This window comes from Labrus bergylta, chromosome 20 (assembly GCF_963930695.1).
Source record: "Labrus bergylta chromosome 20, fLabBer1.1, whole genome shotgun sequence".
Lineage (NCBI taxonomy): Eukaryota > Metazoa > Chordata > Actinopteri > Labriformes > Labridae > Labrus > Labrus bergylta.
In genome coordinates, this window is record NC_089214.1 from 6,230,434 (window position 1) to 6,256,310 (window position 25,877).

The following is a 25,877-nucleotide window of genomic DNA, read 5'->3' on the forward strand; positions in this document are numbered from 1 at the left end:
TCAGATGAGAGCGTTTTTTCTTTTCCTTTTTTTCCCGAGTCCGGTGCTCCTCGCTGCTGCGCGTCCCCTGTTGCCTATTTTAAGTTAGAGAGAGATAGATACATACACCCAGAAGCCTGCAGCTGGGGTTCCCTGCACGGAGGCGGCACTGCGCAGGATTTACAGAGAAGAGAGGGAGACAGGGGGATAGAGAGAGAGCGAGCGAAAGAGAGAGAGAGAGAGAGAGAGAGAGAGAGAGAGAGAGGGGTGGGGGGGGGGTGATCAGACTTGCTACATCCCTGCCAAGGGTGAGAGCATTTTACGCGCGATCCAGCCACCGATCTCCAGCAGCACTCCTCTTCCATCAGGACTAATTTCACCATGAAAACTTTCAAAGTCTCATTCTGACAGACGCGGAAGATTTTTCTCTCTGTGATTCGTGAGGGGAGGAAAAAAAAAAGGCACAACTTTTAGCAGCAGACACCATCTGCGCGGAGGTTGAAGTTATTCCATCTTCTTTTTTGGTGAGTAAGTCGGATGGATTTTTGCTGCGAAATCATGTCCCGAGTTTGTTTTCCACGTCCCCACAATGAATTGCAGATAATTCATGCGCTGCTTAGGTATTCTGTGCATTTTTTTTTTGTGTCCCGTCTTATTTTGTGATTAGTATTCCGTGGACACAGGTTTCCTGCGGCGGTCGCTCACAGAGATTTTTAGTGTCGGTGTTTCCGAGCTGTCTGACTCCCATCATGCGCTTATTTTCCACCGTCCACTCTCCTCTTTCGCTTTAAAGTTCTGGCATGTGTAATCGATCTGTGTTAATGAGTCCTGCTTTTTTTTTTTTATTAGACAAACGTCTCAAATCGATTGGGAACAGGTGCGTCTTGTGAACTTTTTTCCCCCCCTCTGCATTGTGCAGGTGTTGACAGCTAATGCGCAATGATTGATACTTAACAGCAGGGTCAAAGCTGTCAGGTCGAGATGGCCAGAGGGTTCCTGCTGATTTACACTGCAATGAGGCAATTGTCAGAGAGACCTGGGCTGCAAAAAATCTCTCGCTTTTTCCTTGAAGTTACAGGGAAAGAAAACTGCAAGCAAGGTCTGAAAAAAAAAAGAACCCTATAGAACTTGTTTCAATAAAGACATGAATTAAGATGTTTTAGAAGGAAAAGCTGCTCTGTGGCAGGTCAATGTACACCCACATGTTTCGAGGAAAGCCATGAAACTAATGACTGCAGTGGGAGCAACTGCAAGCTGAATGTTCCTCTTTGTTTAAGGACAAACAGAAAATGACACATGGATCAATAGAGAATAAAATGACTTATTAAGGTGGATTCTTTTTTTTTCTTCCTGCAGTGCAAGTTTATCTTGGAGTCAGATCAGGCTTTAGTGGAGCTTGCAGGTGCAGGTAAAATTGTCTCCCTTGTTGGTGCATGATTAAAAACATACAGATTGAATGAATACAAATAAAAGTAAACCGACGAGACTGAATTATGCAAAATGCATCAAATTCAGAGATTTCTGCCTTTCCAAAACCACAAACTGTCCTGTGTCCTGCGAGCCCTGCAGACTTCACAGCAAGTGGATTATGATATAGTTTTGTGCACAAGCCATCAGCAGCATTTATGAATTATATCATGTGGCTGCAGGACAGAAAAATTGGATATTTTCATTGTTGTGGATGTCGAGGTCTCAGTTAAAATACTTTTAAATGCAAAGATTTAAAAAATACTTTCATTAAAAAAGGCTTTAAATTAACTTTTTTTTTCTTTATTCAGGGGAACAATACTTTCAACATGACTCTTAGGTTCAGGACGTAATATGTACATTTTCTATCACCCTTTTGTCGTCTTGTGGACACAGTGGCTCCTTATGCAGCATTAGAGGTTGAACAAATAAGACAAATGTTAACATGTGTATCGGAGTCTATGAGGCCTCTGATTGAACCCTCAACAGATGTTCGGGTTGTCTTGTTTTTTTTATGCTGCAAGTGAACGTACGCTCCCTTGAATTTCAAATGAATCCATGTACGGTCCTAGAAACATGTGAGCGGAAGAGTTCAACCAGAGGACTCAGGTTCAAACTCCTGTGTCAGCACTAGTCCTGTCTGTGTGCACTGTGAGCGTCCTTGAAGACCTCTGCCTATAGGTCGCGTTGTTGTTGTTGTTGTCTCTCTTCGTGGTTGACCCTGTGCTCGGGGAAACACAAAGACAGACGTTCCTGGAATGATCTGATTTTTCTGCTCATATGCATGCCTTTTTAAATGAAGAAAACTGGGATTCAAATGCCACTTAAACGCATATAAAGCCTCGTCTTTAGGCTTTTTTTTCTCTCTCCAGCAAATGACTCAAAATGACGGCGAGTCTATAATAAAGCATCGACAGCCTTTATGAAACGTCTCAAAGCATAATTAACTTACGAGCGCAGCAGTTTGTGTTGTTTACTCTGGCCCACGAGTGAGGACACGTACACAATGATCGAGGAGAATATGGATCAGGGGAAGCGTGTGATTGGTTAGCGAGCTCTGTAGCACTGGTAATCCTGTTGTGAGACTGGCAAATGGGATTAGAAACACAGCGTGTGTAAGAGAAGACACAGCCCGGGGATGACTGTGAGGCTTTTTACATTCACGGCTTTATCTCACATTTTCACTTAATTTGGCGTCTTCGCCTTGACACCCCGGCCCAGAGACAAGTCGCTGCTCTCCACGGGAAGTCAAGTGTGGACTTTTTTTTTTTTGGGGGGGGGGGGGGGGACATTTTTGGTTTTGCAACAGTGCCAGAAGATGATATTTTGTGGCTGAGATTTGAATATTTTGAAGAAGAGAGTTTCTGCCGGCTGGAAAACCAAGTGAAGCATTTCGAGGATTTGGCAGCCAAACACTGCCAGAGCCTAAAGTTAGACGAGTGTAACTGCCTTCAAATGAAGAATAATAGACAGTTTAATATCTGCACAATGACTTTTTTTCCCTTCCAGTTGGCCCCTTTTTTCTTTTGCATTTTCCCTCAGTCAGTCATCACAGCTCACAGACATCAGGCCTCGTAGTAAAACAACTCCCAGTGAGCGAGATAATCCATCACAGGAACACACGACCCCCTTCATTTGTTTCCCACCCTGAAGTTTTAATTCCTCTCTCTCTCTTTGTCACTCCATTGTGGCTCGAGTCGAGTGTTTTCACATCACTCTGCTTACTGTCAATCACCCGACACCGACAGGAGGAAGAAACAAGGAAAGAAGTCTCTCGTCACATCCATCTCTTTGTATTTGTGTGTCTCTAGTGGCTCATTTCAAGCTAAATTAATTTTTAAACTGATTAATAATTAAAATATATTAGAAAAAAACCAGATCTCCCTGCAGCATGAATTACTTAATAATACAGACGAATCAACTAGACAGTAAATCACTACAAACTCATTTAATAACAAGCCAATATCGGCCTTATTGAGCACGCTGCAACCACATTAGCGTAATCTCAGCCCTGTATCTGACTCCCATCTCCTCCAGTGCGAGGGGGTTAAGTGAAAGGAGAGGCAGCTTCACTGGACCGCTCGGCTCAAACTGACCCTGCATGCGCCGATTTTTTTTCTCCCCCCACCACAAAAACCACCGCTGCAACCTGCCTCTACAAGTCGTGCTGCCCCGCAGCCAGATCTGCTCCACTTTCCACCTCGGCCGTTAAATTGTCATGCAGAGGCTGTGACTTTGGATGTGTTTGTCTGTGCAGGTTCACGTGTCGCAGGCTCAACGTGTGAGGTTATTGTCTTCTAGGGGGAAGGCACGAACGCAGCTTTGTGTCTTCTTTGAGAAGTTTGCCTTGTAGGGGTTTGGTTGCTTTTTCGCACCTTGAAAGCAGGAACTAAACATTTTTAAAAAGTGAAGTGTTCTTTTAGTAAACACCTCTTATACTCAGGATGTTTTCCACACACATCGAGGTGTCTGCAGAGGTGACAATCCATGTTGTTGGGATTTGCATGGTGCTAATTATTAGCACTATGAACAGCTAATCACTTCCACAGGATGTGTGCGTTGCTGTTTTTATTTTTGCTGTCGGGGTTGGAAGAAGGAAGTACAATGAGAGCTGGAGAAAGCGTGTGGGAAGAAAAGAGGTCACTTTATGCCAAAGCAATTACCTTCCTCGCGCAGGGCCCTGCCAATATTTAGCGTAGAGGAGAGAGAAAGAGAGGTCAAAGAGGGGGGAATAAATAAACGTGCAGTCAAGTGTTTTCGTTTTCTCAATGTCTGCTTTGTGACGAGCTCATGATGAAGTTAGAAATTTGTGAGTCAGAATCTTCCCAAAATGTTGCATGAATCTCCTCGTGCGCACAGCTTAAGCGGAAACAGGGTAGATTCATTGTTACGTATCAAATTAGACGGCAGTATTATGAAGTTTCTGTAATTGCTCAACCGCTCAGCACTGCCGGGATGTGTTGTGACACAAAGAACATTATCTGTCAGCGGATGCTTTTCTCTGCTTTGACACGTCTTCATGTACCGGCATCTTGGGGGATCTGTCATGGTTGAGAGACAGAATCCCCCCCTCCCCCCTTATATGTGCACGGCCCGGCGAACAGACTGCTGGGAGTAGAGGTCAGCAGCGCCTGGGCCATCACGCTGCTGACAGCTCAGATTTATTTTTAATCTCGGGTGATGAGAGCTCGCCACACAGATCATGTGGCTTGTTAGCGTTGAGTGGTGAGCCCCGGCACCATCGTGCTATGATCTTATACAAAGAAAATGTGACAAAATAATGACCTTGGACGAGGTAAAGCTCGGATAATTGGGAGGCAGACAGGACGGCGTTTTTGATTGTTATTCCCGGAGTGAAATGTTCATTGAAAAGTCAGGTCATTCCTCCTCTGTTTCACCTTTATCAACACCTCTGACCTCTCCACAAGTGAAGGACATTCTGTTGATTGTGTTTAACTTATTTACCCTCCACTCATTTTTGACCAATTTCTTTATGATTGCTGAAAAAAAAAAATGTCATTATCGTTGCATCAGCAAGCACATTACTCGCTGTCTAAAGTGACTGCGGTCACACAGGCAATTTTGCTGACAGTACTTTCTCCCTTCTCTCCCCGATGTCTTTGTCTCTCTATTTTCTTCCTCTCTCTCCGCCTCTCCATCTATCTGTCTCTCTCTCTTTTCTGATAGGTGCCAATTATACAGGCTGAGTGTCGAAGCCGGCCCCGGTCGCCGCTGACCCCGTTGGCCACCTTTAATGTCAACTCCCCGGCTCCTAAGTGAAGGGAATTACCCCACTCTTAGTCTCCAATCAGGGAAAAAAAAAAGAAGAAGAGCAACACAGCAAAATGCAGAGCTTGACTCTTCTGCAGCGGGTCTGACTGCTCTTGCTGTGTACTAAAGCACAGGGTCAGGACTGTGTGGATAAAAAAAAAAAAAAAAAACCCAGAGGGTTTTGACATTTCAGCCTCACTGTCTTTTTTTAGTGTTCGCTCCTCTTCTGGCCTCTCTTCTTTTTTTTTTTTTTTTTTTTTTTGGAGTGCGCCCAGATGATGGGGTGGTGTCGCTCAGGCGTGTGCAGAGCCCTGGCTCTCTTGGCGCTCCTGTTCCCCCTGCGGGAGATGGGGGGCTGCTGGGGGCTGAATCCCAGCTCTGGGGATCTGGAGAACTCCCAGCACTCTGATCCAGACCCCTGGGAGGTCCTGCACAGGCACAGACGCAGCTGGGTATGGAACCAGTTCTTCGTATTGGAGGAGTACACGGGAAATGAGCCGCTCTACGTCGGCAAGGTAAGTGATCTGTGACTGTTAATGGAGCAGCATCAGCACGGCTTGATGTGCCACAATATGCACAGGAAACTGATGCACCCAACACCCCCAACATACCCTATCCCTGGAGATCCAGCTCCTGGTTTAATGCTCCTTTACAGTGAAACACATATCAATAACCTCTTAGCATAATGACCTACAAAATCTAGGACACAGAAGTGTTTTATGGAGTTGCATATATTCCAAGCGCCCTATATAAAGTGTTAAACAAATGAAAGCAGCAGACACAGACAGTGTAGGAAGGAAAGTATCCTGTGTTTTATTCCATCAAGGCTGAAGTACGTGCTTGTACAAATGTGCGGTTTGAGTTTAGAGGACGACGTGCGACGTGACAAGGTAATTTGCATCGCAATCATTCCCGCCGAAAAAAGGTGCAGATTACTCAAATGTGTCTTTGTAGAGTAGGTGTTCTGCCCGGGCACAAGCCGATAGATCAAAGTAATGCATGTTTTGGCAGATAAACAAGTTTGCAACCCTCCCAATGACACAAATGGCAGAGTTAACGTGAGGCTACGTCGACAGAGTGACTGATGGTGCTTTTGTGAGATACTGTAACGCCGCCTTTTCTATTATGCATGACTTTCCCCCTCAGGTGAGAGTGTACGCAGGCCAGAGCAGGATGCACTTCACTTACATGAAGGAAGGAATACAACAGCTTAGAAAAAGTCAACGGGTACAGAACCTGCAGTGAACTTCATCATTTAAAGCAACTCTAGGTGCTGAAGTGAACATTGATAAGAAGAGAACAGCATGTTTATTAAACGTATTAGAAACACTTCTAACATGTTTATAAAAGGGTAATTAATACCTTATGACAAAAAGAACGACATATCTATCAGTAGGCAACAATAAAGCCACAAATCAAGATTATTAGGCCATAGTTAAAGATTTACTTCAGAGGGTCGTTGTTTGCATCTAAGAAATAATTGAACTAATGGACTCGGTCTGCAAGTGGTTGCCATTTCTTCTGCTTCCTCCTGGTGCTTTATGGCAGATTTGGGACCCAACTATGTTGAAACTGCCACCTGCTGTATCAGACTGTGTACATACCTAAGTGTTCTCGGGTACTGAACGATGTTACTAATGTGAATGCAGAGCAGCGAGGGAGAGAGAGAGAGGGAAGGGGGGGAGCATTCATACTCGGGCACGGTGCATAACAATCCTGCATAATGTGAAAACACCTTAAAATGCACTCAAGCACAGCACTTAGATATAGCACCTTTATAACTGAAGCTAGTTACAGTCCACCAGTTGAAGCGTGGGGTGACACAGCTGTCAACAATAGAGGTAGACCAGCAAATATTTATTTTTTAATTGAAATAGAGTGGATGTAAAGTTGAATAAAATGTAAAAACAACCATCTAAAAACCTTCTTCAGTTTTTCCTCCCTGCTTCGGAACGTGCCTATCACTACTACTACTTCTATTTTTAAAAAATGGCTTTCATAAAAATGGTTGTTTGGCACCACACTTGTTTGGTGTACACAGAGCTTTCAGCACCAGCGTTTGAATGGACAGCTCCTGCCTGTTATATCCGACTCTGGTTTGTGCAGCGAAGGGGGCCAGATGGGTCTCGGATTGGTCTCTAGATCCCTGTTATCTTGGAGAATTTTCTGGTCTTATTATTAAATTAGTTTTCATCTTTTCGCTCATCTGCAGGATAATCACTCTCATCTGCATGTATTTGCCGGGTCTGCTCTCACAAGCCCATTTCCTTGCTGTCTCTGAACTGGATTAGCGTCTCCAGCTGGAATTAGGATACATTTCACTGTCCTATTGTTCTCCTTCTCTGTTTTTGCCAGAGGGCTGTCGGCGGAGAGCTTCAAATCAGAATGAGCCTTTTTTTTCTGTGACACAGCCGGAGTTCAGATAAAGGTCATTTCTTGTCCGAGCGTCCCCAGCTTCTTAGACGCTGTCTTGTCTCATCTGTTTGTCCCCAAATATCTACTAAATCTGCCTCTTTTAGGCAAGCATTTTTGCTTGTGAACATCTGTTTTCTGTTTGGGATGTCATGTCCTTGTCTCGCGTGTGTTGCCAGTTTGAAAGTTACAGAAGGAAAACCAGTACAGAGTGGAGAGAATTTGGAGTGCCTCTTTTTTCTTTTACACATGCTTGTGTATGATTGCTTTTCTTGTTAGTAAATCCCAAAGGATGTGAGCGAGCTGATTACTTATTCATAGATGTGTGGAGATCTGCTTATCCACATGGAATATACACAAACTCATTTGCAAACCTCTTCCCCCCCCCCCTCCTTACAGGTAAGCGTTTTATTCCTTCACATTTGTGCATTGATTGATCTTTATTCTGTCTGGCATTCGAAGCCATCCTTCTCAGCTTGCATTTGCAGATATCATGTAAAAAAAAAAGCACATCAGGCTTCATCTTTACATCTGACCTTGTGCCCCAGTTCAATCCAAACATTTTAGAGATGTGAAAAATCAGATGCATTTACTCCCCTCGGGCGAGCGCGGGCTGCCCTGGGAGCTTTGTGAAGCTGTCACATTATTTGTTCCCTGAGATCGTAGTTGTCATACAGTTTGTGTTTGCTTGCTATCACAAGGGCACGCTGGTGCTGTGAAAAGTCCAAGTGGGACACTCTGACCTCAGTTTGAGCGACACGGAAGGTCCTGCCATGTCAGGAAAATGACCTTACTAGAAATGAATGCTTTATGTAGCTTCTGCAAAAAAAAAAAAAAACAAGACATGCAGCTGAAGCTCGTTTTTTCATACTCAGCTGTAAAAAAAAAAAAAAATTCAGCAGGTTACGACATGAGCAGTAATTGCTTTAGACAGAAGCTTCTATTATGACAAACAATAGGAATCTGTGTCCAAACAATGGCGCAGCCGCTGCACATTTTGGTCATTTATTTGGCCTGGAAGCAAAGGGGAAACGTGATATAGTTGGGTGGAAAATGGAAAGTCATCACTTTGGCCTCCTTGCTCCCTTTGAATCTGCAGTCTGCTTTGCTTTAATGCATTCTGTCAGATTCCGAATTTCACAACCAAATGTCTCATTATGCCTTGGCACTGTGCCTCGGGAAAGTGTACTGGCCTGGAATCAGCTGCAGCCACATCAAGCGGGTGGAAACATACATTAAAGAAGCCCCTAAACTGCACAGCCTTCTGCTGTAAATTGGTGACGCTTGTATTTGAACAAGCGAGCACGCTGCAGCAGCTCATCCGCTTAACAAACACTTACTGGTAAACATGTTGTGATCATTTTTCTCTGCAGTATTCATATGACTAAATATTTGCAAGTGAATTAATCTGTAGCGCCGGCTGACTTGGACACGTAAGCAGGCGTTCAAAAGTCAGGTTTGGATCTGGGTTTTGTAAAGTAAGTCTAAGGCTAAGCTATATACTTTTGCTTTTTCTTTTTTTTGGGGGGGGGGGCTTTTTAGGCCTTTCTTGTAGAGATAGGACAGTGGATAGAGTTGGAAATTAGTGACAAAGGAGTGGGGAATGGCAATCTGGAAAGGAGTATCGGATCTGAACCCAGGACTACAGCCTCTGTACATGGGACGTGCGCCCTAACCACTCGGCCACCGGCGCTCCCTTACTTTGGCTATTTCATTATTTTGTTGCTCTTCAAAATTAATGCAAATGTAAAACTGCAATCTCTACAACCTAGGCTACAAATTGTACAAGTCAATAAATACATGAAGTTGTGTCAATAAAGAAAAAAAACAAAAACTTAAATTTTAATATGATTTAGCTGAATAAATACCAAATTATCCCCAAAATGTGTTCATATAAAAACATGTCTTAACACTCCAGAAATTCCTTGAACTCAGCATATCTTTTAAAAGATTTGAGAGCTATGATAATTTTTAAGAGAAAACTTTGTCATGAACTAATAAGAAATATTTGATCTGCAAAAGAAATCCAAAGCCTGCATCGTGGCTGTAGCATTATTTGTGTCTGAATGCCTCATACCCATCAAATCTGTGAAACAGAGGTTTCCGCAGGTTGTGTATGTCGTGCTATTTTAAATAAGTTATGGCAAAATAATAATGGTAACTTTATTTGTATAGCACCTTTAAAAGACAGATGTTTACAAAGTGCTTTGACAGAAAAAGCAAAGACAGGAAGTCAGGACAACAACAGTCTACAAAAACAATATAAATGCAAATGACAAAAACAAGAAAGGTACAACAGGCAGGTCTCAAAAGTCAGTTCAAGCTGATGACAATGATATAAAAATGAGGGAGAAGAAGACGGCATGATCAATGATTGAGCAATGTGTTTTAACAGTAGACAGAAGCCATAGCTCTCTGTTGCAAAAATAATGAAGGCTGAAGATATGAAAGTTGTTTTTCTAGATGGATTTAAACACATTTAAACAATTATCGTCTACTAACTGGACGTCTGTGCTTAAGCGCACACAGAAACACCTCTAGCTGTTAAAGTTCTGATTCTGGATTGATTTGATCAGGATCATGTAAGGGCAGGAGATACAGGTGACCAAAAGTCAAGTCCAACAGGTTAAAAAACTGTTTTATTACTCAGGCCATCAAGCTTCTGAACTCTAATGATGACCCTGATGACTGAAGATGGGTTTAATTCTGTTTTTGATGATGGTTTTACAGACGTTTTTATACTAAAAATGTTGTATTGTTTTCACCTGGCTGCAAACCAAATTTCCCCTCAGGGACAATTAAGTTAAACGTTGAAAGTTGAAGTTGTAAAAACTAGAGTGAGATAAGTTCACAGAGGATTAAATCACCTTGCTTTAAACACTGGAATAGTTCCTTACACATTTGAAAGCTACAGTTGAAGATGTAGGTTTTTCATAGATCTGTTTATGTTCAGTGGACCGGAGACATTTGCAGCCCGTCAGGCAGAGTGCTCCTTCAGACAGACACGGCCCTTATGCTGAATCTCACCTTTTTTTCATACACGTCTTCAGAATGGGCAGACGGACTAACCATCAGACTAATGGATGGACCTATTTCACCTTATAATTCAGGCAGCATTAGCCAGGGCTCGACACATTTCTACCAATTTAAATAAAAGAAACTCAGGAAAGAGCATGAGGATAGAAAACATCTCTAGAAGGAGGACTCGCTTATAGATTGCTTGTAAAATTTTACACACACTGATTTATGTCAAACATTTGGAACAAAACAAGAAACAGGCGTTTCCTTTACACGGTGGCCATTTTCTTCTGACCTCATGCACAAGGTGAAAGGTTTAAATGTCGTCATGATGATGTACTGCAGTGTTCTACACCCCCATGTCATATTAACACGTAAAATGAAGACATTCATTCCTTATGCTATAAACACATTCATTTATAGAGGCAGCTGGTGCATTGTGTGCCAGGGTGGGCAACATTTCTCACAGATGGACCAGGATGTAGCCTCTATCTTAGTTTGTTAGCTTGATGATGCAATGTATAATGAATGCCGAAAATGCTGACACAATTAGCATTGCATTACCTTAAGCAAGGCAAGTTTTATTTTTTAGCACAAGGTAATTCCAAATTGAAACTTAAGGAGCTATCTGTTTTACTTAAAAGGTTGAGTCAGTAGCATTTCTGCTATCTGTTATCCTCTGTCTCCACAGAGTTCAGGTTAGCATTCAGCCACTTACCAGTATTTGAGACCTTATTGTTGTATCCTTATAATATCAAATGGTATCGTTAGCCTTCATCCACCTCCTACCTTGTGTAAAAGTTCGCTAGGAATAGAAACTTTCTAATAGCCTGTAGTGTGTGGTGTTGTGGGCATTCAACCATTTCCTTAAAATTAGCTAGCTAGGAATTAGGCGCTTGATTATTACATTGTAGGCCTATAACACTATCAAACAGTATTCCCAGCATTACCCCATTTCTGAGCTAATAATGTTTACCAAGAATTAGATTCTAGTAAGACATTTTGAATGCATTTGCATTTTCCACCATCAGCCTGACGTTGGAGGAAAATGTGTTTATGGCAACAAGTGTTGGATGATATTCATTGCTGCAATCATTAGACATTTTTATGAGCATGCATCACGGGTATAATTCCTGACCTGGTGGCAAGAACCTGGTGTTGTGTGTGACAGTAATTCAGTTTAATAATCAAACAATATGCATCATGGGCATGAGGGATAGTCCCACAGATAATTACAATGGAGCCAACATAACAGGGAAGTATGCAAGCTACTTCATTAGCATTCTATTAGGTGTACGCTGTCAAATGGGTTAGAATCATAGAGCACAGGGCACCGCTGCAAAGGTCAGTCTCAATAGCATCCACTCACACTCGCTGGTGCTGCAAACACATCGGCACAGCTGGGGAGTAGTGAGAGCAGCGTGTTGAGCCGGGGAGGAGGGTGATTCAAGCTGACAGTGGGGACATCATACACACGGTACCCTGGGACAAGAGCTCACAGTTGGGGGGAGCTCATGAAGCATCCTGGGGGCCGCTGGGAGAGTGGGAAAGCCTTTATCTGAGCCAAGGAATCAAAGAGGAGGAATACAGCAGTGTAAACTAGACCAGAGGGTAGTTATCAGCGGGGTGGGGGAAAGGACAGAAGATGAACATTGTTTACACTTGCATTGTCTCTCACATATTGGGCCAAGGCTGGTGTCAACACTTGCAGGGCCAGTTTTTAGATGAAGTCGAGTAAAGTCCAGAAGAGGGTCAGGGCAAAGTCGGGACATTGTGATGTAAACTGAATCTGGTTCAGGAGCAACACTTGCATTCAAATGTGCACAATAAAGAGTTCAGATACTGTCCCTGTGAATATGTACTGCATCTCCTATGACGGAGAAATCAAAGAGTCATTGTTTTCCCACCTTAAGAACGTATAACCACAAAAGGACCCTAGAACAAAATGTATTATTCAAATGTGTTCTATTTTCAGTACCCTGTCATACTTCAACTTAACAAAAGTAGGAATTTACAGCCACACAAATTCTACAAGTGTTGCAACAGGAGCTCCCACATGAGATGATTTGCAGAAATTTTATCAATTGACAGCAAGGATGAAAACCTGTTTTTCACTTCCAACTTGTCAAATACAGCAAGTCAAGCTGGCAATAATAAATATGCAAAGTCCAGTTAGACTTTCCAATTAAAAAATAGCAACATCTGTTTAGCATTTCAAAATATATCTTGCTGAGAAAAATGTCCTGTTTTTGCACTTTGGAAGTGCAACAAGACCTTAGCACATAAAAATACTTCCTATGAAGGAATGGCTGTGCATATGTCTTTTACATTACTTTCTTACATACAACTTTAAGGAAGTCAACTAATAAAAATAAGTTAACATTGACTTTACAAGGTATATCTTGTTTTTCAGTATGAAGTTGTTGAACATCCCTGTACCCAATCCTCCTGATTAGCTGTGTTCATACAACCAAACTCCATATAAACTATACCCAGTCACAAAGCATCTAGTACATGAGAGCTGGGAAAACTGGGTTTGACCATAAATAGTTCTGAACAAGTGCCAAATCAAAATACAGTTCTTTGCACTTAGGGGGTTGATTGATGTAATGCTCTTTAAAACATTCACTGTTGTTTTCGACTACATGGGCTGACTTGATTTCTAGTCAAAATAAATACACTCAATTTTTGTAATATGTCAAATGGAATAATTTTCATGATACGGTGCATTTCATGCCAGCCATACAATTAAACCTTTGTATACTTTGTTTACAGCATGTTTACCAGAGATAGGCAAGTGGTCTGGATCTCATGCAGTGATTTACTTCCTGTGTGTTTATCCTTATTGCACAAGTTGTTTGTCTTTTTTGCAAACTGAAATTATTATTTACAGCTTGGATTAACACACTCTCCCCCTGTCTCACCCCTCGGCTAGGTCCTTCAAATTTATGGCGCTCTGTTGATGGTTTGATAAAAACGGAAGGTAAATCATTGTGGCGTTTGGATGCACTGTATAAGATGAACACTTCTTGCAGCTAATAGTACTGTAACTTAATTAAATATTGAGGAAAATATTGTGTGCAGAGGGGATTTGGAAATAGTTTGAAGTTGTTGTGTGTTTTATTTCATGTTTTCTGTCTGTATTCCCTTTTATGTGCCTTTTTTTCCCTGTCTCAATATGGGGTAGCTGAAGTTTCCTGAAGTGCTGATGTATTGGATTTTCAACATCCCCAACAGGTCTGATCTTGAATAATTCAAGACAGGTCCTCAGCCTGTGCTGAGAGGGTAGACGTACTATGAATACACACAAAAGTTTTAGATCTCTCCATTTTCCCCCTACAAAGAGGATAACAGGTGGCCTGGAGAATATTGTGTTTGGTATCATTGTGATATCAAGCATTCTTCTCCATTTCAATGAATAATGTACGCATGGCAGGGCTTAACTGTGTACATGAAGTTCTTACCAAAGAGATGGATTTATTCTGCTTCTAGTTCATCTGAAAAGGTCCTGTAGTTTCAATAAAAGACCATTTTTAACAAGTATTTTGTTGGTTGGAAAGCAGAAACATAACATAATGTTAGAAGGGGTGTGTCCAGACTTTCTTAACTGGGGTTCCTCAGTATGATTGGGGGGTGGGGGCCATGAAGATCATGTGCAAAAACATGTATGTTTGGAAAAGCCTTATCAGCTTTTCTGCCTCTGCTTATATTTTCCATTACTTTTAACATTTGGGAGGATACAACTGATAAATTCCTGTCTATAGTTTTTTTAGTAAACACGAAACAGTGTATATGTTTAAATTGTCCATGCTTGATGTTTCTAAGGGTATTCAAAGGATATTCTAGGTTTCAACCATCGTTATTGTCATTCCAGAGCATTTTGGGTTATGAAAGGGGATGGCATTATTTTAACAAAGAAACTGTCTTTGTTAAGAAATAAAATATACACTAAAAACATCTACACAACAATACATAACCACTATACAACAGCATTTAATTCAAATAAGGTTCTCAGGTCCCTGTTAAAAAGAAAGCTATAAAATGTAAATGTTACACCAACATTATCTATTCTGGGGAAGAAAAACAAACAACACTGTGAGTTTGTTTTACCCTAACTGTGTATAAAAAGGCCTTCATATGAAAAAAAATTGGGAGAATCATTGATTTTAACAGTCCATGAGAACAACATTCAAAAGGGCAAACAAATAGGTCATCCATCTATCTCCAAAAGTCAAAAGCTCAAAGTATCAACAAAGAAAATGACTCAGTTTGTCTCACCACTAAAGCAACCAGCATCCTGTCTACACAGAGCCCAACAAGTTGGTTTGAAAAGTCCCACCTCTGACCAGGCATACAGCTAATCATATTTCAGAAATATAGGAGGGCCCCCAGTGTGGCCAATCAAATTTAATTAAGGCCCATGCCACCCAAGGCTACCCCCTGGACATGCTCCTGGATTTGACATGAGAAAGATGTTGGTCAGGAATCTGTATGCAGAGGCTACTCAACTATTTTCAAAATGTGATGAGGCTTGAGGAAACATCGCTCATTTTTCATGGACTAACTAATTACATTTCACATGGATTGGTATGAAATGAAAGCGGTTTGATCTCAGTTACCTGAAATTGGGTTTCACACAGCTCGATTCACCACTAGACAAGATACCCGAGGCATTACAAATGTTTCCTTAAAGTACTATTATATAGAGATATTGAGTTTCTCTATCTCTATTATTTTTCCTTTTACTACAGATAACGTTCAGAGAGTTGCTCATTGTGTCAAGCGTGCTTTGAGATTGATTCATTATGAATTACCCTGGGTTGCTCATGGGACCCCAGGTTTAAAGGCTATCAAACCCCCATTGATTTAACAAACACTGAAGCTCCATAGTAATCACATTATCCCCCACTTTCAGCAGTAGTCTAAATTCAGAAACATCCATTTCAGTGAGAAATGTGGTTTCCCTTTTCAGGTTAAGAGAGGGAGAATAACTTGATTAGCAGAGCCAGATTTGTGAAGATGAAACCCAATTAGGTGGTACGCTATAATGCTATCTGGGTTCTTGGAGCTTTTGCATGATGTTGGAAAGTGTATCTGAATGAACGCATTACACCAATCATTCCCAATCAAGGGTTCTTGTACCTCAGGGGGAAACCAGTGGCACGTGTAACTACTGCTTTGTAGCTCAGCTAATTGGAAAATCATGGTTTGGTAAAACGTTTACACATAACGACGAAATTTTAAATGGGCAAATAAACAGGAATAGACTTATCAAATAGTGTAAGGCTTATCATTCAACAAGAGTTGTTTAACTGCCAAAAGCCATGGTTATCCATTGTATGATGATGTAGTGTTTGTGGAGGCTACGGTACTCATACAAAAAGTCTCAAGCAATGCTAGCTGCTCTGTAAGGCCCTAAATCAGCTTAGCACTAAGCTAATGTCAGTATGCTAACAAGCGAACGATAAAAACAAGATTATGTTTTTAAATTAATTACAATGTTCAACTTCTTATTGTGTAAGCCTGCTCATATTTGCTAACAGACGAAATCATAACTGCACAACACGAAGGGTTTACAGCTGGGCTAATTACTCTGAAAGGCTGCGACGGCTACAGCAGTGCATGAGCTAAAAGCTAATAAATAAAATAGCTTGCTAATAGTGATCAATGTCAATATGCAGATTCTTAGACATTTAAGTTAGGGGTTTTAGCATGTTTAAGTTTTCTTAAATTCAGCTTTGGATTAAAGAAAATGGCATGTTTACTAAATGATGGCCCTTCATGAAAAATCAGGGTAGCAAAGAAATTTACGGGCTTTGGACTAAATTGTTGACATGAAATGTTTAAGCTTGGACTGACTGGTGCCTTTATTAGCAATGAAAGTTTTATTACTTCACAAATCACAACTTTACCAAAAAAATAAATGTAGAAAATATACAACATGACAGCTGGAGTCAATGCAGAGCTACTTTAACTAATTTGACGTTAGAAGAAACAGCAAACAAGAGCGCTTTGGAAACAGTGCCCTACTCATTGACAAGTTATTAATTTTTAAAGAGGTAGTTCCTGTGATTAGAAACAATGACGGTGGAAGGTCTTCATTGTATTTACATGCATTTGTTGTTTACAGTGGAGCTCTGAGGGCTGTTCCTGACATCAGGTTGTTTTTTGGGAAATGTTAGAGGGAAATACATAATTGAGTTATCTGACTTTCTCACCTTAACCTGATTAGTCTCAGTAATTTGCTTTTGTGTGTGTGTTTGTAAGTGTGTGTGCCTGCACATTAATACGCGTTCAAATTGCAGTAACCTGAAGCTTTTTACCTCCCGTGCTCCTCCATTGACACACATACACAAACACTCTTCATCCAGCCCAACCCCCACTCCCTCCCAGACATTTCCCATCCAGCGGATGAAGGGATCCTAATATGCTAAAACCAGGGATGCATTGGCCACCTCTCGCTGTAATTAAATTCCATCATAATGAATCATAGCCCCTAATCCTAAAACAGGCTATATTTCCACAGGGAGGAGAAATGACCTACATGTACTGGAAAAAGCTCTTAGTATAGCCTTTCTACTACAGCTTTCTTACTTGGCATCTCTTCTGAAAGCATGACAAACACAGAAAACCTCACTTTGAGCTGTGTTGAAAGTAAAAGACCAATGCTGCATGCTTGTAACCATATCAGAACTGTTCATTATACATCACACAGGCTGTGGTTAACTAAATCAGGTGGGAGCATCAAAAGAGCCATTGCAAGTCATGTTATGGTTTGCACTTATTTCTTAATAATATGGTCAGATATTCTTCAGTTTTTTTCAGACTCTTTAGGGGCTTTGGTTCCAGCTCTTATTATGTGTCTTGAATAGCAATGTGATGTGGAACATCTCATTTCTCTGTGCAGAAAAATCTGTGCATAGTAACTCGAGGCAATTAGGGTATTGTATGAGCCAGTCATCAGACTAATGTTGGTGATTCACAACGTTGCCGCCGCACCTTTGCTCTTGGACGTGTATTTCATCATTTGCAGCCCATGTTGGTTGCAGCCCAAGAGGCTGTCACCCATTTGTTGTGTAAAAAATGTACACTTGGCAGCAGGAAAGCACAGAGATAGTGTGTACTTTCTTTTTCTGATGTGAATGGATACAGATAAAAGAAAAAATAGGACACTGTGGTTGCAGTGCAAGGGAGTGTGTTAATTAGGATTTCTATCTTTGTTTCATGCATGTGAGTCAGTGTGTTGAATTCATTAGTCTCCTTTTTTGTATTTAATTACCCAAACTCACTAATTGCATTATAGAATGTGAAATTTCTGCTTTTAATTCAACCTTTTATTTCTGCCTAATGGGCCCCCATTACCAATAATCTGGTCCTGGAAAACACAATTTCATCTGGGAAATTGGATGGTGTTTTTGGTAAATATTATAGTCTCTCCTCCACTTCTCATTGGGTTTTGAAATTATAAGACTAAGTCTCTATTAACACCTGCTCTAGCTGTATAACCTCGCTGTATAGTGACGTCTTAACAGCAAACCTTTGTATTTACACTTTCTATATATGCACCTTCTCTCTTTTCTTGGTTGTATCTACATTGGGATTGCACATTCTGCAAACTTGTTAGGCAAGGATTGATGGCACAGTGAGTTCTAGGGGAGGGGGAAGCAAAGTCACAGATGTCCTTTCTTTAAATACTATTTATGAGTGAAGACTCACTGGCTATTTAATCTTGTACATGTTGTGTTTGCTGGTCAGTTTAAGCAAGTACGAAGAGCCAAACTTAGTTTCCATATGATTAAAATCATGTGACTGGTGTCCCACAGTAAATATTACACGTCTACTTGAGTATCCAATGACAAGGCAACCCTGACCATATCAATGTTTCCTAAAGCAGATAGGATATAGGTCATTCTTTAATGCCAGTCTCAAACCAGGTCAAGGCATTGACAGCCATGCTAGTGTTTGGGGCTAAATGCTAGTATCAGGATGTCTTTATGCTAACAGTAATAATGAATTTGGTCAAACCACTGCAGGACAGACTTAAACGTAGTCTAATGACAGCCCTAAATGCAAATTTGAAGAATCTCTAAAGGTATTATAATTCGTCCTAATGGCATCATTAATGTCTTGACCAAATTTCATAATAATCCAAGTTGAGCCATTTCACATAAACCTGCCCCATGGCAGCACTGGAGACAAGCGAGGGTATCATCAAAGACATTGTCTCAAAACTATGAATGTGTGAATTTAAATTAATGCCAATAAATCCAAAAGATGATGATAGGAAATACCAGCCTGGACTGTCAGACCAAATTTGTCATGATGTACCACAACTAAAAAGCCCACCTGGAGGAAGGTGGTTATGAGTTCATTGAAATAATTATTGAGCGATTAAAGTCCAAATTATCTTGTAAATAATCAGAATGCAAGTGGTGACCGTTGCTTGTTCGCTCTTCTTCTGAGCTACAGATGTGGCTGTAAATCATAATTGCTTCACTGCACAAAACTAGCCCTCCTCATTGCTGATACAACATGACAGATTTTGTACTTTTAGAGCCCAAGGCTTATTCATAAAAACATCACCACAATACATTTCACTGGAGAGAAGAAAAAACAACTTTGGCTGAATCCATTTTGTTCTTTTTCCATCATCTTTCTTCACAGCTTTCATTCAGTCTCAGGGACAACAGGGCTAAGTACAACTTAAGATGGTGCCAAAAATGTTAAGTAGGAATTATTTCTTTCTAATACTGGACTGTGTTATTTGATGCCCCTGAAACCAAGGACATCTTCTGTGTGTCAGATCCAAGCCTATGATTTGAATTTTTAAGCTTGTGTTTATAGTAACCACAGAACTTGTTTGTGATTCTTTGTCTTCTTTTCTTTTCTCTGGTGTTCCTTTCTTCCTATTGAATTAATGCAATACCATTAAAATTTAACTTTTCACTAAAAAGTCTGTGAAAGTCACTCCAAATTCAGATCCACCTGTGCTGTTTTTAACCTTACTTCCAGTCTATAGAACTTTTGCTTTTCAGCCTATGACTGGTTGGGGCCATTAAACAAACTAAACAAAAAGATGCAAGACAAATTATTTCCACTCCATCCACATCAAATTCCTCTCCATATTGGCCCATGTTTTCCCGGCCAGTAGATCTCATTTTCTACACAGCCTGAATTCAGTTAAATTTAGTCGCTCCAGAGAAGTTTGAGGGATTTCTGTGAAGATATCTGCTTCTTGGATCCCGGCCCGTTTCATTTTCCATGGAGGAGATGAGTTCATAGTCTGACAGTGTTAAATTATGCTGAAGGGCTAAGGCTATGCAAAGACTATGGGATGATTCAGAGATGGATTGGGCTGTGATCTAAAGTTGTTATTGAATTTGGCTCCTGATATCCCTCACAATGAAGAATGGAGTCAGGAGAGTGATTTGCTCTTTTTCCTGGTGCGGGACTAAATATATTCACCACTGGAGGGATTGTGTACACATCAAAAGTCTTCCGTCCCAAAGGTCCTCTCATGTTGAGGTTTAATAAGGTATTTTATTGTTTGAAGTAGTTCTGCTTGTTTGAGTTGTTTATAATCCCTTTGGATGCTGGTGGAGAGGAGATGGCGTTCTCTTCGTGTTTTCTCTTCCTCTCTCTGGCACTGGGCTTTGGTTACATCGTATAATCCAGGTGGGACTTTTTTATTCTTTCCCCAAAGAACCAGACGAAGGCTTGACTCACAGGGCTATGGATTTGTATAATTTACTTCAATGTGAGTGGTGGTTGATAGACGCAACTATTTGTTTTTGGTTTGTAGGAGCTACACAGAGAATGGAGGCTTAATGGTGAGCAGGGAAAATGTAAATCATTCCATTACAGGACTTTAGATTCATGATTTCCAGGTTTTTCATGTGAAGATCGTTTTGCTTTCCTTGAACAACTCAAAGTAGTGTTTATTAAAAAAACACTGAATTTAGTAAGAGTTCAGTTTCACACAGTTTAAGTTTCATCAAAGAACTTGCAATGTTAGGATCTCCAGAAAACCAGCTATTTAAAGAGCTGTTTCCATTATTTTTGACCGCCAATGAAATAATCAGTTACTTGTGGCTCCTTTTTTTCAAGTTTATTTTTGGGCTTTTACAGCTTTATAGATGGAACAGTGGATAGTGTCAGGAATAACATGTGGGAAAGGAGCCATGTGTAGGAGTCGAACCCGGGCCGCCTGGTTGGAGGACGATAGGCCGGCACATGGGGCAGCACATGCAATAGGCTATCCGGCGCCCCCTTTGAACTCTCTGTAAAATTCTAGGTCGATAAGCTATTTAAATTTAAACCTAAAATTGTGTTTTTTTTCTTCATGTTTTTGAAAACCTGTAGGAGCTGAGGTTATGTTGGAGGTGAAGTTGTCTAATATTTTACAAAAATGGGACACAACAGAAAATTCTCAGAAACTAGTATGATATTGAATACCTGGATGGTTGTTCTTCTTTTTAATCTGATAATATTATTATTACAGTGGTAATAGTTACAAGAGCGGAAAAGAGCTCAATTAAGATTGCATCAACATTTAAAACTGTAGTCAAAAGGCTCCACCCAGTCCATGCATGTTGACTTTGAATTGAAATCATATGGAGAACCAGCTGCAGTACTAACATGACAGAGCAGTGGGGGGGATTCTCATGTGGCCACCTGACATATAAAAACACCCACAGTTTGATTCCACTTAAAGTCCAGCAGGGCCACGTGTCAAGACATTTCAAATAAGCCCAGGAAATGTATGTCCGACCTGACAGCGCTGCTCGGCATTAAGTGCTTCAACAGTAAGTGATTCAAATGTCTTACTTTATATGTGTCTTACATATATGTGCACATTTTTAGAGCTGTGTTTATCATGCACTGGCTCAAATAGAAACGATGAAGTATTTTGATGATGGACTGAACATCAAAGCCCCTTTCCCCTCTTGTATACATTTTATATAAGATATCGCTACATCTTGGACAGTTTAACTTGATATTTTTCAATATAATCTTACAGTTTTAAACCCAAGTGTAATCAATGGGGGAAAAAAAGACCCATCAGTCACATTGATTATGGAAATGAATTGCAAAAAGTTGCAAAATGAAAATCCAAATATGACCAAATATGAGTTATCTTTTCCAGAAAAAAAGAAAAAAAGCTGAAATGTGTTCTGTTTCGTTCACATATACAGCTGTCTGCAAGTGTCTTAAACTGACTTAATGGACACTAGGCCTTAAAATGCAGTTTGAAAAGTGGCTTCATCTGTATCGACTCTTTGCTGAAACTCAAAGCTCAACAGCTTCAACACTGAAATCTATTCTTCCTATCAGAAACTTTGACAGAAATAGAGTTGAATTTAAATGATCTAAACTATGTTACATGTGGAGCCTGGCATGAAGTTATTTACATGGTTCCTTCAGTAATTATTTAAGAGTCTAACGTCGACAGGCACTGATATATTGTCACGTAGACATGCATCCGCCCCTGTTAACCGCAACCATAGGCTTTCATTATAATTAACTGTGAGGTGTAGCACAGCTGGCTGTGTGGTCATTTGCATCACTTTTATTTTCCCTCAGATGATTAGATCTACTTAACATGACATCCCATCAATTAAAGCACATCATACAAAGCTGTCTGTCTGAGCGGTGACATACTGACTTTGAGCATATGGCGGCACCGAGCAAAGTTAGCTTCCACAACATGTGGTGTAAAAGTAAAAGCTTCTGTCGTCTCTGTTCTTGTGAATTTTTTATTACCCTTTTTCTGAGACAAGCTCTCAAGACGTGCTGATTTTATTGCATGTAAATGAGATTCTTCACCTCCCACACTAGGTTAAAAGTTTGTGAATTTAATCACAACTGTCATCGGCTTGAGATCTATCTACCAGCTTCACAGATATTAATACTGACATGATTTAATGCAAAAAACAGCACCTTGAGAATCTTTATAAAAAAATAATTTACAGATTCTCCTTTTTTTATGAAGGTCAAGGAATTAACTGTCACAACATCTTTGGCAAAAATGAAATCAAGACATGGTGTGTGAAGCAGAAAGACACCCACACTATCTCCACCTACACGTTAAAAATGCACAGCAGCTTCAGGTATGTAGTGTGTGCAGTATGAGACATGTGGATCATTAAGGAAGGAGAAAAACACGAGACCAGCTGAAAGGAAATCGAAACCATCATTTTCAACACTTGCATGAAACATGAATAATGGACGATCAGCATGCTGATGTTTATGTTTGACCTCTATCCCCTCAATGTAAGACTTGTGCACATATAGAAGGTTTCCTGCGTGTCAATGTGTTGAGCAATGTGTTGCAAATGTGCTGCTCTTTTCAACTGATTCTCTTGTTGTATCATTTCAAGCAAAATTAGAAAATATGAAAGCCTATTAGAGACACTTTTTATCTGGTTGCTGAAGAAAATAGCGAAGTCAACCCACACAGAATTCGCTGCTTAGAAAATAAGCCCTTCTTACAGCGTTTCACGAACATTTTAAGTTGTGATTTCTTGCTTCACATAGGTGAAACACAACACTGGGCAACATTTAGCAAAGTTCATGTTCCCCACCCAAGATATACAGAAATATTTTTGATCTCCGGCTCTTATGTCAGATTGTATTACCATTACTTTTTAGCTTCAGCTGCTAAATTAGCTCGCAACAGTCGATAATAAGAGTCAAGAATTGTCAAGATTTATTACCGAAAAACAACAACGTGAGCGAATAGCCAATGGGGATGTTAAAGCACGCTGATGCGACGTTTAGCTTGTTGAGCATTCAGTAGCGCTGTCAATCAATCGATTAATGAAGCAATCAATCTTTATTTGTATAGCGCCTATTCATAACAAATGTTATCTCAAGACACTTCACTCTTGGTTTAATCATTTACAAAGATCCAACATTAATCCACCATGAGCACAGCACTTTAGCAAATAAGAAAAAAGAAAAAACGGGCGCATTGGACGCCGCCACATTCCAAACATCATTAGATAAGGTCGCGCCTGGTAGTCTGTCAGCGCTGTTTTTATACTGTGTACATCTGTTTAGATAGCTTGATAATCAGACAATAAAGTTTTCAACAAAGACCAGAGCAAAACCAAATGAGGGAATCTGAAAAAAGCGACATGAGGATCAGTCATCTAAAAAGTAAAACGTTTAAGCATCATAAAATTCAGAATCAGATCAGAGTGCTTTATAAAGGAGCGGGAACAGTGCTTGACAAACAGGCAGGCTGTTAAGAAGGAGGAAGAAACTAAAACATTGAGCTGTGGCTCAGTTGGTAGAGTCGGTTGGTTGGGAGTAGGTTGGGGGTTTGATCCCCAGCTCCTGCAGCAACATGACCGATGTGTCCTTGGGCAAGACAAATGAATGATGAATGAATACACTCAAGAAACATTAAATAGTAAAATATAATAACACAATGTTAAAAAGATTAAGAAAATATACTAAAAGCTACTTAAGGCTTAAGGGTTAGCCTTTGGGTATTTAACGAAAAAGATTGCACTGAAGGTTTTCTGATTGTTAGCTGTTTCAAAAGCCTTTACTCCATGTTTATGCAATAATAAAACATACTTTTGGGGCTGTTAGACATATCTATGATCATAATAACGTTGAGCGTAATTCAAGGTCCACCATTAAGTGTCCTGCTATAAACATAAACAATTACATGTTTTTATCACCAATATTCACATGGAGAAATACAATAAGTGTATTGGTTGATAAGCCAGGAGACATGATAACCGATCGCAGTCAATATGGACATAGTTATACTTCACAAAAAACAGCTTTTATAATGGACCAGGTGTGTTAGTGTAAGTGTGTGAAACTTTGTTTTTAGAAGTTTATTTCACTTTTATGGGCTTTACTTTTGTGAATGTCTAAAAGATGAATTAATTCTAGTAAAATGGTGTCTCAGAGAGGGAATGTTTAATTAATCCTGTTTCAGATAACTGTAGAGCGGGTAAGTGGGTACATGTTGCCAAGTCATGCAGGTCTGGATTGATTAAGAATATCAGGGCCAAGAGGAGTCATGAATTCCCCTCGCTGCCCAAACTTTTGCTGACTCTTCGTCTCGTGGCCTCGGGGTCTTTTTCCTCAGACGCTGGCAGACACAGCAGAGATGTCACGCTCGCTCTTGTGCTGTCTGGGGTTCTCGGCAGCAGCAGCACGGCGACAGGAACACCACGTTGGTTCCCCACAAGCAGCAGACAGAATCAAAGTTGACTTCTTCTTGACATCCAGATTCCCACATGTCATGTGAGCAGTAGATGGAACACAGTAACCCATAATCCCACATTTACTCACAAAGGAAGCATCGCCTACATACTTGCAGCTCCAAAGCTCCTGTTTCTCTGCAGTGCTCGAGGGTCTCTTTAAACTAGAGACCAAGGTTCAAATGTATAATTCATTCAAACTGTGTAGCAGGGTGCATGAGGTGATGCGAGTCAGTTGAAAAAAGTTGCCAGATAAGTTTTAATTGAGGTAACAGTGAGCTGAGCTGTCTGCTGTTGATGTTATATGAGGTGGCTGATAGAGACAGGACACATTTCCATTTTATTGACTTAAATAATTAAAGTACTATGCATTTACAATAGTGCACCATTTGCATTTCTTTCAGATGCACTACACTGAACATAGCTTTGGCATTCATATTTGTGTTTTTTTTTTTTTTTTTTACTGCTATTTGTGTTTAGAGTCATAACTTCTTTCAGTATTCCTATGACAAAATGACGTATGCGATATGCAGTATAGGGCCTGACCGATATGGGTTAGGGGTCAGCATGTTTTAATATGCAGCACCCATGTTTGCAACTAGTTGTCAGTCCCGGTTTCCTTAGTGTGGTTCTTTTTCTTTGTCAACCAAACTATCCTCACCATCAGACTAGCTAACCTCACAGCTCCCAGTGAGTGTTGCTGACAGCGAGCTGGGACTCCATTTGATTGGTCAGATGTATACATGCTGAATGTGAAAGCATGGGGCAAACTGTCTTTCCTGTAACTTGTGATTGAACCTTAGTGTGTATTGATTATTTATTATAATCCATTAAATATATTTCTTATTTTCAAAGATAAAGCAACGATTCAGAGAGATAAGAGAGTCAGAAGGGTTCAACCCATCCAATAACTTTTGAGCTATTTCAGTTTGGAAGAAAGCAATGAGTCTAGTAAATGACCAATACATTACTGACCATGTAATATATATACTCATACATCCT

The 25,877-nt window shown here is 40.4% G+C and overlaps 1 protein-coding gene across 1 annotated transcript in view; it reads left to right on the forward strand.

The window, feature by feature from the left end:
- Window positions 1-232: 232 nt before the first annotated feature.
- Window positions 233-25,877, forward strand: part of cdh7a (cadherin 7a) — a 101,023-nt gene continuing 75,378 nt past the window's right edge. Inside the window, exons 1-2 of the mRNA XM_065948935.1 lie at window positions 233-503; window positions 5,134-5,732. Coding sequence (XP_065805007.1) covers window positions 5,493-5,732 — 240 coding nt within the window. The 5' untranslated portion in view covers window positions 233-503; window positions 5,134-5,492. The remainder of the gene's footprint in view (window positions 504-5,133; window positions 5,733-25,877) is intronic.